This window comes from Quercus lobata, chromosome 5 (assembly GCF_001633185.2).
Source record: "Quercus lobata isolate SW786 chromosome 5, ValleyOak3.0 Primary Assembly, whole genome shotgun sequence".
Lineage (NCBI taxonomy): Eukaryota > Viridiplantae > Streptophyta > Magnoliopsida > Fagales > Fagaceae > Quercus > Quercus lobata.
In genome coordinates, this window is record NC_044908.1 from 34485225 (window position 1) to 34501279 (window position 16055).

At 32.9% G+C, this 16055-nt stretch overlaps 2 protein-coding genes across 2 annotated transcripts; one reads left to right on the forward strand and one right to left on the reverse strand.

Annotated features, from left to right (window-relative positions):
- Positions 1–3721: 3721 nt before the first annotated feature.
- Positions 3722–4624, reverse strand: LOC115992712 (ethylene-responsive transcription factor ERF003-like). The gene is made up of 2 exons (XM_031116936.1): positions 4425–4624; positions 3722–4206 (listed from the first exon to the last, which is right to left on the reverse strand). Exons 1-2 carry the CDS (start codon positions 4505–4507, stop codon positions 3816–3818), a joined length of 474 nt encoding a protein of 157 aa, XP_030972796.1. The 5' UTR covers positions 4508–4624; the 3' UTR covers positions 3722–3815.
- Positions 4625–8739: 4115 nt separating this feature from the next.
- LOC115990389 lies at positions 8740–10200 on the forward strand. Its single transcript, XM_031114228.1, has one exon. The coding sequence runs from the start codon at positions 8740–8742 to the stop codon at positions 10198–10200; it is 1461 nt and encodes a 486-aa protein (XP_030970088.1).
- Positions 10201–16055: the final 5855 nt, after the last annotated feature.

Consider the following 16055-nt stretch of genomic DNA (forward strand, 5'->3'; position numbering starts at 1 on the left):
CATTAATAATTGATACTTGATAGTTGATATATCTGCTTAATACACATAAATTAATATATACATGTATCCTTGAAAATTTAATTCGTTTATATTAAAATAGATTATCTAAATCTCAAAGAAACTCGGAAAAAAAAAAAAAATCTAAATCCCAAAGAAAAAGAAGAAAATGCCATTAGAAATACGGCGTTGAAACATAAACCACTCCAAAATTCCTTCTCTACAATCTGGGAATCATAAAAAACAAAAAACATTGAACCATTCAAATTACAATGACTTCGTCAACGTTTGGATAGAACTAAAAAGTGTTTTTAGTTGTGTTGTATGTTTTCAGTGAATCTCATGTACTGTTTACGGAACCTACAAGTATTTTATTCAGCAAAAAAAAAAAAACTTTAAAGCTGCGTCTTACGGTACTATTCACATATTTAAAATTATTTTACTACAATATTTTCAATTTTCAATAATAAGCAGTATCCGAACAAATCGCAATAGACATTGACAAATGGGTGATATACCTTTAATCTACCTTTACGTGTGATCCTTTTCTTTTCTTTTTTTTATAGGTTTATATGTGATCCATGTTTAAACATTCATGTATATGGAGCATTGTTTAGCTGTTTGGTACTGTATCTTATACGAGATTAAATTAAATAAATATAAATATTTGATGTAAAAGTCTTTGTTTACAGCCTCCGATAAAATAGTGTCATATTCAATTTTAAAAAATAAAAAATAAAAGAAGCTAACACACATAATCTTTATTCCATTAAAACCATATTCAACCAAGATATTTTAAAATAAACTAGCTTTGTCATATTTGATGTAAAAGTCTTTGTTTACAGCCTCCGATAAAATAGTGTCATATTCAATTTTTAAAAATAAAAAATAAAAGAAGCTAAAACACATAATCTTTATTCCATTAAAACCATATTCAACCAAGATATTTTAAAATAAACTAGCTTTGTCATATTTGATGTAAAAGTCTTTGTTTACAGCCTCCGATAAAATAGTGTCATATTCGATTTTTAAAAATAAAAAATAAAAGGAGCTAACACACATAATCTTTATTCCATTAAAACCATATTCAACCAAGATATTTTAAACTAGCTTTGTCACAAGCACTTTGTGTGTGCGATGAGGCTTTTTATTTTTATTTTTTGTCTAGTGTCATAATTTGTTTTAAAGGCATGGATTAATAGGAGGGTGTCTTATTTTGTAGGTATTTTAAGTGGAATTGGAGATATATATTTACTAGATTGTCCTCAAGTTTTTTCCCTATTAAATATAAGGTTTAAGGGTATTTCTGAACTATATACAAGTTTAGTCCAAAGAAGGGAATTCTCTAATAGATAGTATAGATAATTAATTCATTTGGCCACAATGAATAATTTTTTTTTTCTTGATAGAAAAATGAGATTTATTTATTAATATTAAGGAGCACTGTTCCAAGCATAGTCCATAGGGCACTCCCAAAGAGTGCCTAGTTGCAAACACTAAACAAATTCTAGTCATTTGCTTTGCTATAGGTATTTGTCAATTTAAGGAAGATGAACAATAGGAGTCATCTAGATGGAAATCTAAGATTAAAGGGTATGACAACGAATCAGACTAATGTGGAGAGTTTTGGACAACATTTTCTTTAACTTTGTTAAGTCAATAGGGTTAGATTAGCAAATCGTGATCTCTTGTAACACTTAGAATCTTAGTTATTCTTGGTTATATTGAAAAAATAAACAAGTGCAAGACTAATCAACGTTCAAGCTATAAAAGACCCAAAAAACTCATAAACTAAACTGCATTGAACTAGAATTTGATTTGAGCTTGACTTGTCGAGATCTACCTAACTCGATTGATCGAAGCTAAAATCTCAACCGATTAAGATTTGTACAGAATTTATTTAGATGTGATTTTTTGTCAGCGGTTTGATCTAGGGTTTTATGGATTACAAGACAAGTATAAAAGCAACCCTAAAGGACGATTTTCGAGACTTTTCAAGAGCCATGTTATTGTACATAGATCTAGAAGTTTTTCAGCTTGAAGCAACAACCAGAGATTTACTTCCATATTGAAGATATGATAATTGAAGTGAAGTTGTTGCTATTTAGTTTATCTTAAAGTTGCTAGTCTACAATTTGAAGTGGCTTCTTGGAGTCCTGAGTGGATATTCACCTACAACAAGATTCAGAATAGAAGAGTTTATGAATTCAGAACTACATGTGATCACGTCAATAAGTAAGTACTACATGAAGTAGCGATAGATTTATGGTTATGTCTATTGTATAAACTTTCGTTCTATTTTAGTGGATTTTGTTTAACTTGGAATTGTAAGGTTAAATCCCTTAAGGGTCTTTACTATGAAATGATTTGTTTCATTAGTTTTCCCTGAGTAATCATATTGTTGTCTTTGTGTAATATGTGATGTTTACCAATTGAGATCTATAGCATAGCTGAACTAGTTAACTACTTGGTTAAAATTGGTTTATATTGTCATTTGTCACAACAAGGGCCTAAAACCCTAACAAAAGCTTTATTGTCCCAGTCAATTGTAACATCTCCTGTAACACCTTCCAGTCTCCAACAGTGTCTTCCATTATTTCTCCGCTCTTGTGCTCTTTCAGCTCAAACAGCTTCAGCAATTTTGTTTGTTTTTGTTTTTTATTTTTTAATATATTGATTAAATAGAGTTAACAAACTTAAAAAAGTATTTTAGAGGGCGTTTGGATTCAACTTAATCCTACGTCTACGTTTTGTGCAACACGTTTTCAGTCTTTTTTTTTTTTTTTTTTTTTCGTATGAACAATGATTTTACTGTTCAGAAGACATTTTTACTGTTCACACACTATTCTGTCACCGTTTATGCACTGTTTATTACTGTAGCAGCATTGTTCATACATTAAAAAATATTAAAAATGGAACTCACGACACTATTTACATATTTAAAAATTATTTTGCTACAGTGTTTTCAGTTTCAGCAATAATAAGTTCAATCCAAACGGACCCTTAATTATGCGTGTTAGTTCGTATTCTTTTAATCGAAAAAATATATAATATGATATTGTTTTATTTGAAGGTGTAAAGTTGGTAGTTTTGTGTTGAATTCTAATTAAATTTAAACTCATACATATACATAGGTGGGATTGGATAATTTGGGTGCATGCAAGGTTTTCAACAATTTCAAAAAAACAATAGCCCTGTAGAAGATCACCGACATTATAATTGTATTCTCTTTCATGTTGTACTCAATTTTCTTTCATATTTTTCTTGGTATAGTCCAAAATAGTAAATTTTGTGTTCTTTCTCACTTCCAAATTATGAAAGATTCTTCCATCATGAATATGCACAAAAGACGCGTTATTTTTCTACCCTTAAGGATTAAAAATAATTTCCAAGAAAAGTAAAGCCATTCAATTTCGAGGAATATTGACCCACATCAAACTTCTGTTCATATATATGGGTCTTTGTATTGAACGGCCTTCTAATGCCCCGAGTTATATAGGCCTTCAGAATTTGGTCTATTATCTCACAAAGGAAATTAAGAAAAAAATGGGTGAGTTTTGAATTATGTCTTTCATGTTTTTAATTCTATTAAAAAAAAAAAAAAAAAAAAAAAGGGCTTCATTTGGCATTTACTAGATATAGGGTGTATTTTTGTGGGCAATTGGCATATATGCTACAAATACTAGTTTAATTAATTAATATAGTAACTGGAAGTCCTATTACATTAATTATTACAAGGTAATCTAGCATAGATAACAAAAAGTTGGCTCTAACAATAAGAAATGGAAGATGCCACATTTAAATTTTAGAGCCCTCTCCTATGTTGGCACATTAACATTGCAAACCTCAATAGAGCCATAATAAAGTAACTCCTCAATCATTTGCTCTATATGGTCATCTTCAAGAAGCATAAATTGCTGATTATCAGTACTAGTCTCCACTTGACCCTCTACAAAACCAGTTTGGGCACTGCTTTGATGGGAACTCATAGTAAACTGTGGCTCTTTCTTCTGTACAGGTTTTTTGGCCGTTTGACACTTGTGTAGCTTGGCTGTCAAAGTTGCTGAAAGAAGCTTGTTGAGAGGCGCATTGGGATTGTATGGGAAATTGGTACGTGCTTTTGGCCCACACATCAGCCTTGCTGCTTCATCGTATGCTCTTGCTGCATCCTCTGCCGTCTCAAATGTTCCTAGCCATATTCTCGTCTTCCTGACAATTATAAAATGCAAAAGCAAATGAATTATGAGAACACGAATTATTTCTTTCAAAAAACTCATTGAAAATGTATCTCTTACTCTTACTACCCAAATCCCAAAAAACACAAAAAACAACGTTTTTTCTTTTAAAGAAAGGAATAGAATCGAAACGTTTCGTGGATACAAAAAGAAGAGAGAAACGTTTCAGAAGTGATTAGAAAAGGGAATTACAATATAGGATGACGAATTTCGGAGACCCAAGAGCCCCAATGCCTTTGGCGGACACCTCGGTATCGCTGTTGTGCTCTAGCCATGGTGGACAGTAAGAGAAACGTTTCAAGACGTTTTTTCGTTTGATTTTCGGGATTCAAAAGCTTTGGAGAGCTAAACGTGGTGGCGTTAACTTTTTTTTTTTTTGGTAAAATGGTGGCGTTAACTTATTATGGAGAAGTGTGATTGAAGTTGTAGAGCAAAGGAGGGTTTATATACGCTGCTTTTGCGGCCTTGTAGCTAGCTAGCTAGCGATCAGTTTTAGCCCTGGTGGTCCCCACTGATAATTTTGGTCGTCTTTTGATCTTTTCTTTTTTTTATGTTTCATGTTTTTTTTTTTTTTTTTGGTTCATCTTTTGACGTGAGTAATAAAATACAATTTTGCATAAGAATTGCCAGCTATACTAAACATACAAACTACTTTTCTATTACTACTTCAATTTCTACCTCTTTGCGTATTTGATTAATTTCCCAACTTTTTTAGTCCTCTTCACATATGCTAGACCATTGTTGCAAAAGAAAAAGAAAAAAATCTCTAAGAGTGTATCTAAACTAAAAGGACTATGATCAAACTTAGATTCTTATGTTTATGACAAATTGACATGTCATACTTCATATGATATTCATTGAAATTGAATATTAAAGAGAAGATAATTATGTGCTATATGTGTTACAACTCATTATTTATGTCTCACTGTAATATGGGTTTTAGTTAGTTTAAAAAGTAAATTTTCTCTTCATTAAATAAGAGATCTGAAATTTGAAATTCTCGCTTACACCAAAAATCAATTTGTGTCTTTGTCTGATGATAAGAACAATTAGCATGGAGAATACACCATAAGTTGAAATTTGATTATATCTATAAAAACAAATTGTGTCAATGTAGCCCAATTAAGTTGAGCTAGTAAGATAATTTCCTTAAGTTAATTAATTAAACATAAAACGTGTTATTGATTGGTTTTTCTAGTGAAGGTTAATTGCATGAGGTCAAAAGTTTAGATTCATAAGCGAAACACATTATAAATACAATTATCATATCAATTTCAATTTTTTATTATTAAAGTTTTGGCTAGCTGATAAGGCAATCATCCAATCTTTAGTACCACAAGATTGTGACAAAGAATGACATGAAATAAATAAATAAATTGTAAGTCGGCAATGACGAATTCAAATGGATATTTCCAGTTTTTTAGGTATATCAAATCATTCACGTAGTAGTGGAGTTTGTATGTATTGTAGTAGTTAGTGGACAAGGGTACGTGGCTCACATCACTGTTTCTAAACATAGGAAACCTACCCATATGCCATAATGTAATGTGAAGACACAGCCCATGTTTGATGTAATTTTCACGCCCATGGTCTCTCTCTCTGTCTTAGAATTGTAGCGGTTTTATTTGACCCTATATTCCTTTTTGATGCAGTAAGCAATCTATATGAGTCTGCAATAGATATAGATAACATCAAAATTGCACACCAATTTTTTTTTTCTTTTTGGTTTCCTTTATTCACTCCATAATTGGGTCACTTTCACATGCCATACCTTTGTAGGTATTGTAAGTAAGTGTAACTACCACTTCAATTGCCCAAACATCAACGCGTATCTACTGACTAAAATGCTTGTTGTATGATTTTTCTTGTTTAAAATATTATTTCTGTCATTAAATTTTATATGAAATTTTTTTTTACACCTAAACTTTTAGTACATTTTTCACTTTTATATTATTGAATTTTATATTTTTCTATTCTTAAACTTTGTAAAATAATCTTTTTTTCACTACAATAAAATGTATTTTCAGTAACGAATTTTAGTGAGGAAAATTTTTTCGTCACAAAAAGGTACCATATAGTGACAAAATTTATATTTTGTCGCTATTTATAAAAAAATTAGTAACTTTTAGTGGCAAAAATTAAATTTCGTCGCTATATGTTGTGTTGAACTAAAGGTGCCAAACAAAAATGTAGGCCCCAAACTAAATTCATCTATAGCGACGAATTATTTCATCGCTAAAAGTTTAAGTTTTTTGTGACGAAAACTTTCGTCCCCTAAGGTGTTGCTAAGAACACTATTAGTGACGAAACTCATTTCGTCGCTAAATGTGACAAATAGTGATGAAAATAAGTTGTCACTAAAAATAGGAACATAAAATCAAATGGGAGTATCAGCGACGAATCCGAATTTTCGTCGCTAAAGGTAGCCTATAGTGACAACATACAAGTCATCACTAAATATCTTTCTTCATTGGCGGTTCTAATTATTGTCTTATCTTCTTGTTTAACTTTTTTTTAACTTTTGTATTTATAAATTTAACTTTTCTTTTGCAGACTAAATACACATTGTTTGCAGTAACTTTGGATTTTTCTTGAAAGTTGTAAACTTAACTTGAGCAAAGTAAGTAAATTCTAGTTAAAAACTTATAAAATTCTATATTTATGATGTTACAAATTGGATTTATGGTGGTATGTTGTGTTGGAGCAAGCGGTTGGCTTGCATGGAGTTATAAGGTGGTTTAAATACATATAGGGAGTGTTTTTCGTTTCTTGCAAATGTGAATGAGTATTGTTGATTAGATGTGATGAATAAAATTTTATTTGATTTAAATACTTGTAAAACTCTATACATGTGATGTTTATGATTGGTTTTGTGGTGGGTTGTTGTGTTGGAACAAGCGGGTGGCTTGCATGGTGTTATAAGGTGGTTTAAACTAATATTGGGAGTGTTTTTCATTTCTAGCAAATGTGAATGAGTATTGTTGATTAGATGTGATGAATAGTATTTTATTTGATTTCAATACTTGTAAAACTCTATACTTGTGGTGTTGGAAATTGGTTTTGTGGTGGTATGTTGTGTTAGAGCAAGCAGGTGGCTTGCATGATGTTATAAGGTGGTTTAAATATATATAGGGAGTGTTTTTCATTTCTTGTAAATGCGAATGAGTATTGTTAATTAGATGTGATGAATAGAATTTTATTTGATTTGAGTACTTGTAAAACTCTATACTTGTGATGTTTCTGATTGGTTTTGTGGTGGGTTGTTGTGTTGGAACAAGCGGGTGGCTTGATGGTATTATAAGGTGGTTTAAACTAATATTAGGAGTGTTTTTTATTTCTTGCAAATGTGAATAAGTATTATTGATTAGATTTGATGAATAGTATTTTGTTTGATTTCAGTACTTGTAAAACTCTATCCTTATGATGTTTGTGATTGGTTTTGTGGTGGGTTGTTGTGTTGGAACAAGCGGGTGGCTTGCATGGTGTTATAAGGTGGTTTAAACTAATATTGAGAGTGTTTTTCATTTCTTGCAAATGTAAATGAGTATTGTTGATTAGATGTGATGAATAGTATTTTATTTTATTTCAATACTTGTAAAATTTTATATTTGTGATGTTGGAAATTGGTTTTGTGGTGATATGTTATGTTGGAGCAAGTGGGTCGCTTACATGGTGTTATAAGGTGGGTTAAACTAATATTGAGAGTGTTTTTCATTTTTTGCAAATGTTAATGAGTATTGTTGATTAGATGTGATGAATAGTATTTTAATTGATTTAAATACTTAGAAAACTCTATACTTGTGATGTTGGAAATTGGATTTGTGATGGTATGTTGTGTTGGAGCAAGCAGATAGCTTGTATAGTGTTATAAGGTGGATTAAACTAATATTGGGAGTGTTTTTCATTTCCTGAAAATGTTAATAAGTATTGTTGATTAAATGTGATGAATAGTATTTTATTTGATTTAAATACTTATAAAACTCTATACTTGTGATGTTTGTGATTGGTTTTGTTGTGGGTTGTTGTGTTGGAGCAAGCAGGTGGCTTACATAGTGTTATAAGGTAGTTTAAACTAATATTGGGAGTGTTTAAGTATTAATATAGACTTGTGCATTCATGAATGGGATAAAACTTTATCTAAGTAGATTATAGATTTAGATGTTAGAATACATTATGCATGACTTGTCTTTATTTTACTAAAATAGCATTCACCTTGCAATTGTAGTCAAACATGGATAAAAGTTGGATGACAATGGGTAAGACACTTGGTAGCAGATTAAGTCGTCCATATATTGAAGGGGTCAATGCATTTATTAATTTTGCAAGGGCAGTTGTGGACTTGAGTGGTAATATTCTGTGCCCCTGTATTCATTGTGTGAATTGCTATCAACAATCTCTTCATACTGTGTGTATCCATTTGCTTCATCATGGCGTTATGCAATCTTATATTAATTGGTATAATCATAGAGAATCTCATGTATTGAACGAGAACATTCATGATAATAAAATGTTGGATGATGATCATATGGATGGTATTGATGCCTTGGTAAGTGACCAAATTAGAGGGGAACCAAGAAATGCAACCGAAGATGAGAAAGTGTGTAACTTTGACAAATTTAAGCAAGATGCAAATCGTGAGTTGTATCCAGGTTGCACTGATTATAGTGTCTTGAAGTTTGTTATTGAGATATTAAATATAAAGGTAATAACCAACTTAAGTAATAAGAGACTTGATATGATGCTAGAATTGTTGACAAATGTTTTACCAAAAGGTAACTTGGTTCCAAGGTTAATTTATGAAGCAAAGAAGATATTACGTGACTTGGGCATGTCACACGAGCATATAGATGCATGCAAAAATGATTGTGCATTATTTTGGAAGGAAAATGAAAACCTTGATAAATGTCCGGTGTGTGAGGCGCCTAGGTACAAGGATACATGTGCCCAAGGTAAGAAGATTCCTCATAAGGTATTGCATTACTTCCTATTGACACCGAGACTGAGGAGATTGTACATGTCAAGCCAAAGAGCTAAGGACATGAGATGGTATATATACAAATGTGTGGATGATGGGATAATGAGGCATCCGGCTAATAGTGAGGAGTGGAAGGAGTTTGATTTGCAATATCCTGATTTTGCCCTCGAACCTCGCAATGTAAGGCTGGGGTTGGCTACAGATGGATTTAACCCTTTTGGGAATATGAACAACAACTATAATATGTGGCATGTCATAATCATCCCCTATAACCTACCGTATTGGATGGTTATGAAAGAGCCATATTTTATCTTGTCCTTGCTTATTCCTAGTCCCCATCAACCGAGAAATAAGATTGATATTTACTTGAATCCATTAGTTGACGAGTTGAAGGAGTTGTGGAAAGAAGGTGTAGACACTTATGATGCTTATAGTAAAGAGCATTTTCTGATATGTGCAACTTTGTTTTGGACAATACATGACTATCCTAGATTTGATAACATGTCTGCATGGAGGACAAAGGGTTATCCTTCTTGTTACACTTGCAACGATGAACTATATTCAGAAGCTTTGAAAAGTAAAATTGGATTCATTAACCATCAAGCTTATTTGCCTATGGAACATCGTTGGAGACATAGTCGGTTGCATAATGGTTTATCGAAGAAACAGAAGAGACATTTAGAGTTACAAGTGGGAAAGATACAAGAGCAGCTAGATAGAATGTCAAATATAATTTTAGGAAAACATCCAAGTAACAAGAAGAGACAACTCATTGGGGAGCCAAATTGGTCAAAGGTAAGTATTTTGTACAAGCTTCCATACTGGAAAAATAAGAAACTTAAACACAACATTGATGTCATGTATGTGGAGAAGAACATTAGTGAGAGTACTTACGGGACTTTGTTGGGCATTAAGAGGAGAAACAAGGATACTGACAAGGCATGGATAAACTTGCAAAATATGAACTTTAGGCACACGTTGCATTTGAAATAATGTCTTGATAGATCAAATGACAAGCCTCGGGCTTTCTTTTCATTAAGCCCAAATGAAAGGGATGGTTTTTATGACTTTTTAAAATCAGTCAAGTATCTGGATGGCTATGCAGCCAATATATCAAGGTCAGTGAATGCAAAAAATGGTAGATTATCTAGTTTGAAAAGCCACGACTGTCATGCGCTACTATAATGAATTCTTCCAATTGGGTTGTGAGGGTTTACACACAAGACATTAATATTGTATTGTTTGAGTTAGGTAGCTTCTCCCAAAACCTATGCTCAAGGACCCTAAAACGGAGTGAATTAGAGAAACTAAAAGAACGTATAGTTTTTATACTATGCAAGCTTGAGAGGTTCTTTCCTCCAGCATTCTTTGATGTTATGGTCCACCTTACTGTTCACTTACCTCGAGAAGCAATTCTAAGAGGCCCAGTACAATATCGGTGGATGTACCCAATTGAAAGGTAATTAGATCTTTTGATCCATCAATTGCATCTTTCCCATGTGGTATAAAATCACATAATGTGCGCATTTTTTCCTCGTAAGTACTTTGGCAAATTGAAAAGATACGTTTCCAACCGAGCTTGACCAGAAGGTTCGATTGCAGAGGCTTACATTCTCAAAGAATGTATTAACAACTGGTCTTTGTATATTGGTGGGATCGAAACTGTGCATAATCGAAGAAAAAGAAATGAAGATTTTGGTGAATCTAGCAAAGGATTGATAGTTTTTTCACAAACTGCCTGATCTACAGGTGGTAGACAAAATGATGGCAACTTGTCCCGTGCATTACTTGATACTGCTCATTGGCACTTGTTATACAATAGTTCTAAGCTAGAACCTTATTTAAAGTATGTGATTTTATATGCATGTATTGTTTGATCAAGTTTTGAATATTATCTGCAATGCTTAGCTAAAAATAAATTACCTTGTTTTTAACAGTGAACACAAAAGCACATTGCATAATCCTACTGGAGAAGCCATAACTCAAATCCAACGACAAGAGTTTCCCAAGTGGTTCAGAGAACGTGTAAGACATTTGAAATGTAATCACACACTAATCAAAATTAAACATTTAAATAGTTTCGTTATTGCTTATTACTAATTAATATCACTTGTTGTATCTCATTATATATAAATAGATTAAAAGTTAACGAGTCACCAGAAACTACTAAACAGTTATGGTCATTAGTAAATGGTCCTAAGCCGCATGTGAAGGAGTACACAGTTTGTATGGTCAATGGTGTAAAGTTCTATACAAGGGACTTAGACAATCATCGTGTAACCCAAAACAGTGGTATATGTACTGAAAGGGATCATGAGGGATAGATGCACGACTTCTATGGTCATGTGTGCATAATTTGGGAATTGGAGTATGTGTTTTGCCATAAAGTTGTTTTATTCCAGTGTGAATGGTACAATACTAGTACCAATGGTCGAAGGAGAACAATAAGAATCGATGCACATTGCACAAGCATTGATGTTACAAGTCGATGGTATGAAAATGACCCTTTTATACTTCCTAGTTAAGCGGGCAAGTTTTTTACCTTTAAGATACCAAATTGGGTGAACCTTGGAAAATTGTGCAATCCATCTAACATAGAGGAATGTTTGATGTCCTGAAAGTTGGGGGTGGAGAATCCAATGATAATACAGAAAATAGTGACGCATTCCAACAGGAAGCAATTGTTGATGTTGTCTCTATCAATGTTAAAGACAATATTATTGACTATTGTATAGGTGATGTTGAAATTGAGGTTGTTCTTGAAGGTGGAACTTCAAGAGATTCTAATCAAAATGAAGAACATGGCATACCTGATGTTGATCTTGATATGGATTATGATATGTAGAGTTCATAACAATTGTCTTAAATGTTGTATGCCTGTCTTAAAGTTTTATGCTTGTCTAAGTAGCACTTGTTTTGTATTTATTTTGAACTTGATATAGTTATTTGTTGTGTTGAGTCAGTAGTAATTGTGTTCAAATTTAGCACTTGTGAATTGCTTGATATGGATAATGGTGTACACTATGATATGTAAAGTTAGTAGTAATTGTTATTGAGATGTTTTGTACTTATCTTGAATTTGATATGGATATTGATGTGGTTATTTGTTGTGTTGAGTTAGTAGCAGTTGTGTTCAAATTTTGTACTTGTGAATTGCTTGATATGGATAACGGTGTAGATTTTGATGTTAAGTTAGCAGCAGTTGTACTTATCTTTCATGTCAATACATAGGTGCGGTTTGGATTGCGCGTCTGCGTCTGCGTCTGGCGTCTGACATTTTGCTTTTTTTTTTTTCAAGCCACTTATGTTGACTTTCAGAGACAAAATTTACTGTTCATGAACAGTGCATGCACTATTCATGCACTGTGCATGCATTATTCACGTATTTAAAAATATTAAAAATGGGTCTCATGGTACTATTCACACATTTAAAAATTATTTTACTACAGTATTTTCAGTTTTCATTTTTTAGTTTTTAGTTTCAGCAAAAATAAGTTCAATCCAAACGACCCATAGTTTCCAAAAATGCTAAATACACTCATAACATACCAAAGTATGAGATAACAAGATTGGATAGAATGAGGCAAAACTAAGAGAGAATTGATGCTTTGGGATTGAAGCACATCTCAACTTCTCTAAAGGATTTTGCTCAGTCCAATTGTGCAAAAGGGAAAAGAAGTAGAGCTAATGTTGTGGTAGATGATGATTATGTACCACCTATTGGTGACGATGACAATTATGATGAGTCACCTAATTCTGTAATCCATAAGATACAATAGATGTTCCATAGGGTAACAATAGATGATAATGACTTTATTGTTTCATTACTTGTAATGACTTTATTGTTCCATTATATGTATGCTTGTTAGTTACAAATGGCACCAAGATGACTTACATGTTCGCGAGGTGAGGCATTTATCTCGATGGTCTAATCTATGGTCCAATCTATGGAAACACCTCCTAAAGCAAATCCTCTCACCCAAAATTCTTTTAGTGCGGAGGCGCAGACTACTGGCACATTAACTAGCACGACTAGTAATTACATAGAACATACTTAATTACAACTGCACCCTGTTTTTACTATTGAGATTATACTTCACTTAATTTAGCTATAATGTACATGGAATGTATAATTTTTTAACATTAATAATGTTTAAATAGGATCTGCTAGTAGAAATACCCGTGGAACAACACGTGGTATAGCAGTACGGGCACTTGTTGAAAAAAGTGGTAAGTTGCCAGTACGTATAGCTGTAGAGTATGATGCTCCTGTTGGGAAGAATGCGTGCAAGTTTGTCAATCAAATTGGCATACAAGTGCGAAGTAATTTGTCCAGTAACAATGTGAAAAATTGGAAAAATGTTAATGCTGCTACTAGAGATGTGGTGCTTCAAAATATAGCGGTAAATTTACATTGATAATGTCTAACTCGTCTTTGTTGTCACTAAGCATATTAAATTCATATAATAATATTTTTATAATACATATACACTTCATTTTATAGGACTAATTGAGCTGAAAGAAGATTCCAACTTGGTAACGAAAACATTAAATACAAAATGTGGAAGATTATTGAGTTCCAGCTCCCACAAGTTGCATCAGGCTTATAAAAACCTCATACAATCTCATGGTGCTGACTATGCAAGCCACCCACCAAAGAATTCCACACTTAAGCTGTGGACTGAACTCATTGATGGGAGATGGACCAATGAGGATTGGCTGGTAAATTATTTATGTGTATATTATTATTAGGCGAAAAACACATTTTGGTCCCTACATTTTCGCAGGATATCTACTTTGGTCCCTAAATTTTATTTTTACCGCTTTTAATCCCTATTTAGAAAAACGCCTTCCGTTTTAGTCCTTTCCGTCAGTGCCGTTAGGGCACTAACTTATGTGGCAAACGGAATTATTAAAATAATAATAAAAAAATTTATTTTGTCATTAAAAAATTCCAAGTCAGCATTTAAATTTTAAAAAATAATTTATTAAATTTAACTAAATAAAAAAATAAAAAACAGAAATAAAAATAAAAAATCACACTAATTAAGATTAAAGTGTTCTTGAAACCCAGAACAACAACAACACATACACAAACCCAGAAACTAAAATTCAAATATTAAAATTTGGGTTCAAAATATACATTTCTTGAAACTTTTTGTTTTCACGTTTCTGTTTTAGTCCTTTCTCGGTGGCCATGGCACTGAGATCCGATGATAGAAAATCGTGTTTCGAGGTTCTGAGCCAAAGCATGTCTTTCGAAGAAGACGAATCCTTATTCTTCTACCGCTCAAACTCAGATCCAATCCAAAATGGCGTCGTCGTCCAATCCAAGCCCAATCCCAATCGCAAGAAACGGAAACACAGGCGAAAGAAACCGATCCACTCCGAGTCCTCCATTCGCGAAGATCCGATTGCCGAAGCAACACTCGATCCCGATACGAGCCGCACCAATGGATTGGAATCGAACTGTACGCACAGTTACAGCGTCGAGAGCAGTAGCGTGTGTACGGTGGTGACGGAGCCGGATTTCTAGAATGTGCGCGGCGAGGGTGATTAGTGGGTTTGTGGCTGTGGGTTGATTTTCTTGGCCTGGGTTGTTGTGGGTTTGTGAGTTTTGCTGATCTGGGTTTGTGGATTTGTGACAGATTGGTGCACTGGTTTGTGGCGGATTTGTGGGTTCATGGGTTTGTGAAATTTGTTGATCTGGGTTTGTGGGTTTTTGGCGGATTGGTACACTAATTTGTGGCGAATTTGTGGGTTATGATTCAAAGGCTGGGTTTGAGAGAATGGTGGGATTTGGAGGATGGTGGAGATCGGTGGGTTTTCAAGTTGGATTTGATTTTGTGTTTCGATGGATTGGTGGGTTTCCAACTTGGAGATTGGTGTTGATTTTGTGAACAAAGAGGATGCAGGTCTTTTGATTTTAATGGGTGTATGTTGGGTTAAAATTTTTGAATGTGTAGATCTGTTTCTGGGTTTGATTGTTGGTGTATGTTGATTTATGGGTTTTCAATTTTGGTGGGTGTATGTTGATTTCTGGATTTTGGTTGGTGTATGTTGATTATTGTTTGATCTAATTTCTGAATTTCGATTTGTTTGGTTACAAAGAACGTACTGGAAAGGCAAAGAAAAGAAAAGACAAGAACTAGGAATTAATTTACTAAAAACATGAAAAATATGAACAGTAAGGAAACGAAGAACACAGAGATGATCTTCCAACAAAATAATGAAAAGAAAAAAAAATTTATCTTAATTATTAATTATTATTTAAATAATTAAATAATAACTAAAATTTTATTTTATTTTAAAATGTTGATGTGGCATATAAAAATGCCACTTAATCGCCACATCAACACCACATCGACGCCACGTCAGCTAATAGGGTTTTCCGTCTGCCACCTAGGATTTTGCCCTAACGGCACTGACGGAAAGGACTAAAACAGAATGCGTTTTTCTAAATAGGGACTAAAAGCGGTAAAAAAAAACTTAGGGACCAAAGTGAGAATCGCATGAAAATGTAGGGACGAAAATGGGTTTTTCGCCTTATTATTATCCAATGTTTACTATATTATGTTGTAAACTGATTAGATTAATATTTAGATGAAGTAAATATATACTATTTTATTCATGATCTAATAAATATCTTGAATGTTGTTTATTAGGAAAAATCAAGAAAGAACTCTGAAAATAGGAAGAAAACTTCAGGCAAACATAGATACGGGACAAAGGCACCTGCTGCTAGGATTGATGAGGAGGTATGTGTTTTTTCATTTTCTTAAACCTTAGTATATTACATGTGATTAATTAAGTATATCTATCTAACACTTGAATATTAATTAATCAGA

Excerpts from the sequence above, each read along its gene's own strand:
- LOC115992712 (XM_031116936.1), bottom strand. The coding sequence starts at position 4,507 with ATGGCTAGAGCACAACAGCGATACCGAGGTGTCCGCCAAAGGCATTGG. Across the intron at positions 4,207-4,424 it reads GAAATTCGTCATCCTATATT|GAAGACGAGAATATGGCTAG; the intron begins GTAATTCCCTTT and ends TATAATTGTCAG.
- LOC115990389 (XM_031114228.1), top strand. The coding sequence starts at position 8,740 with ATGTTGGATGATGATCATATGGATGGTATTGATGCCTTGGTAAGTGAC.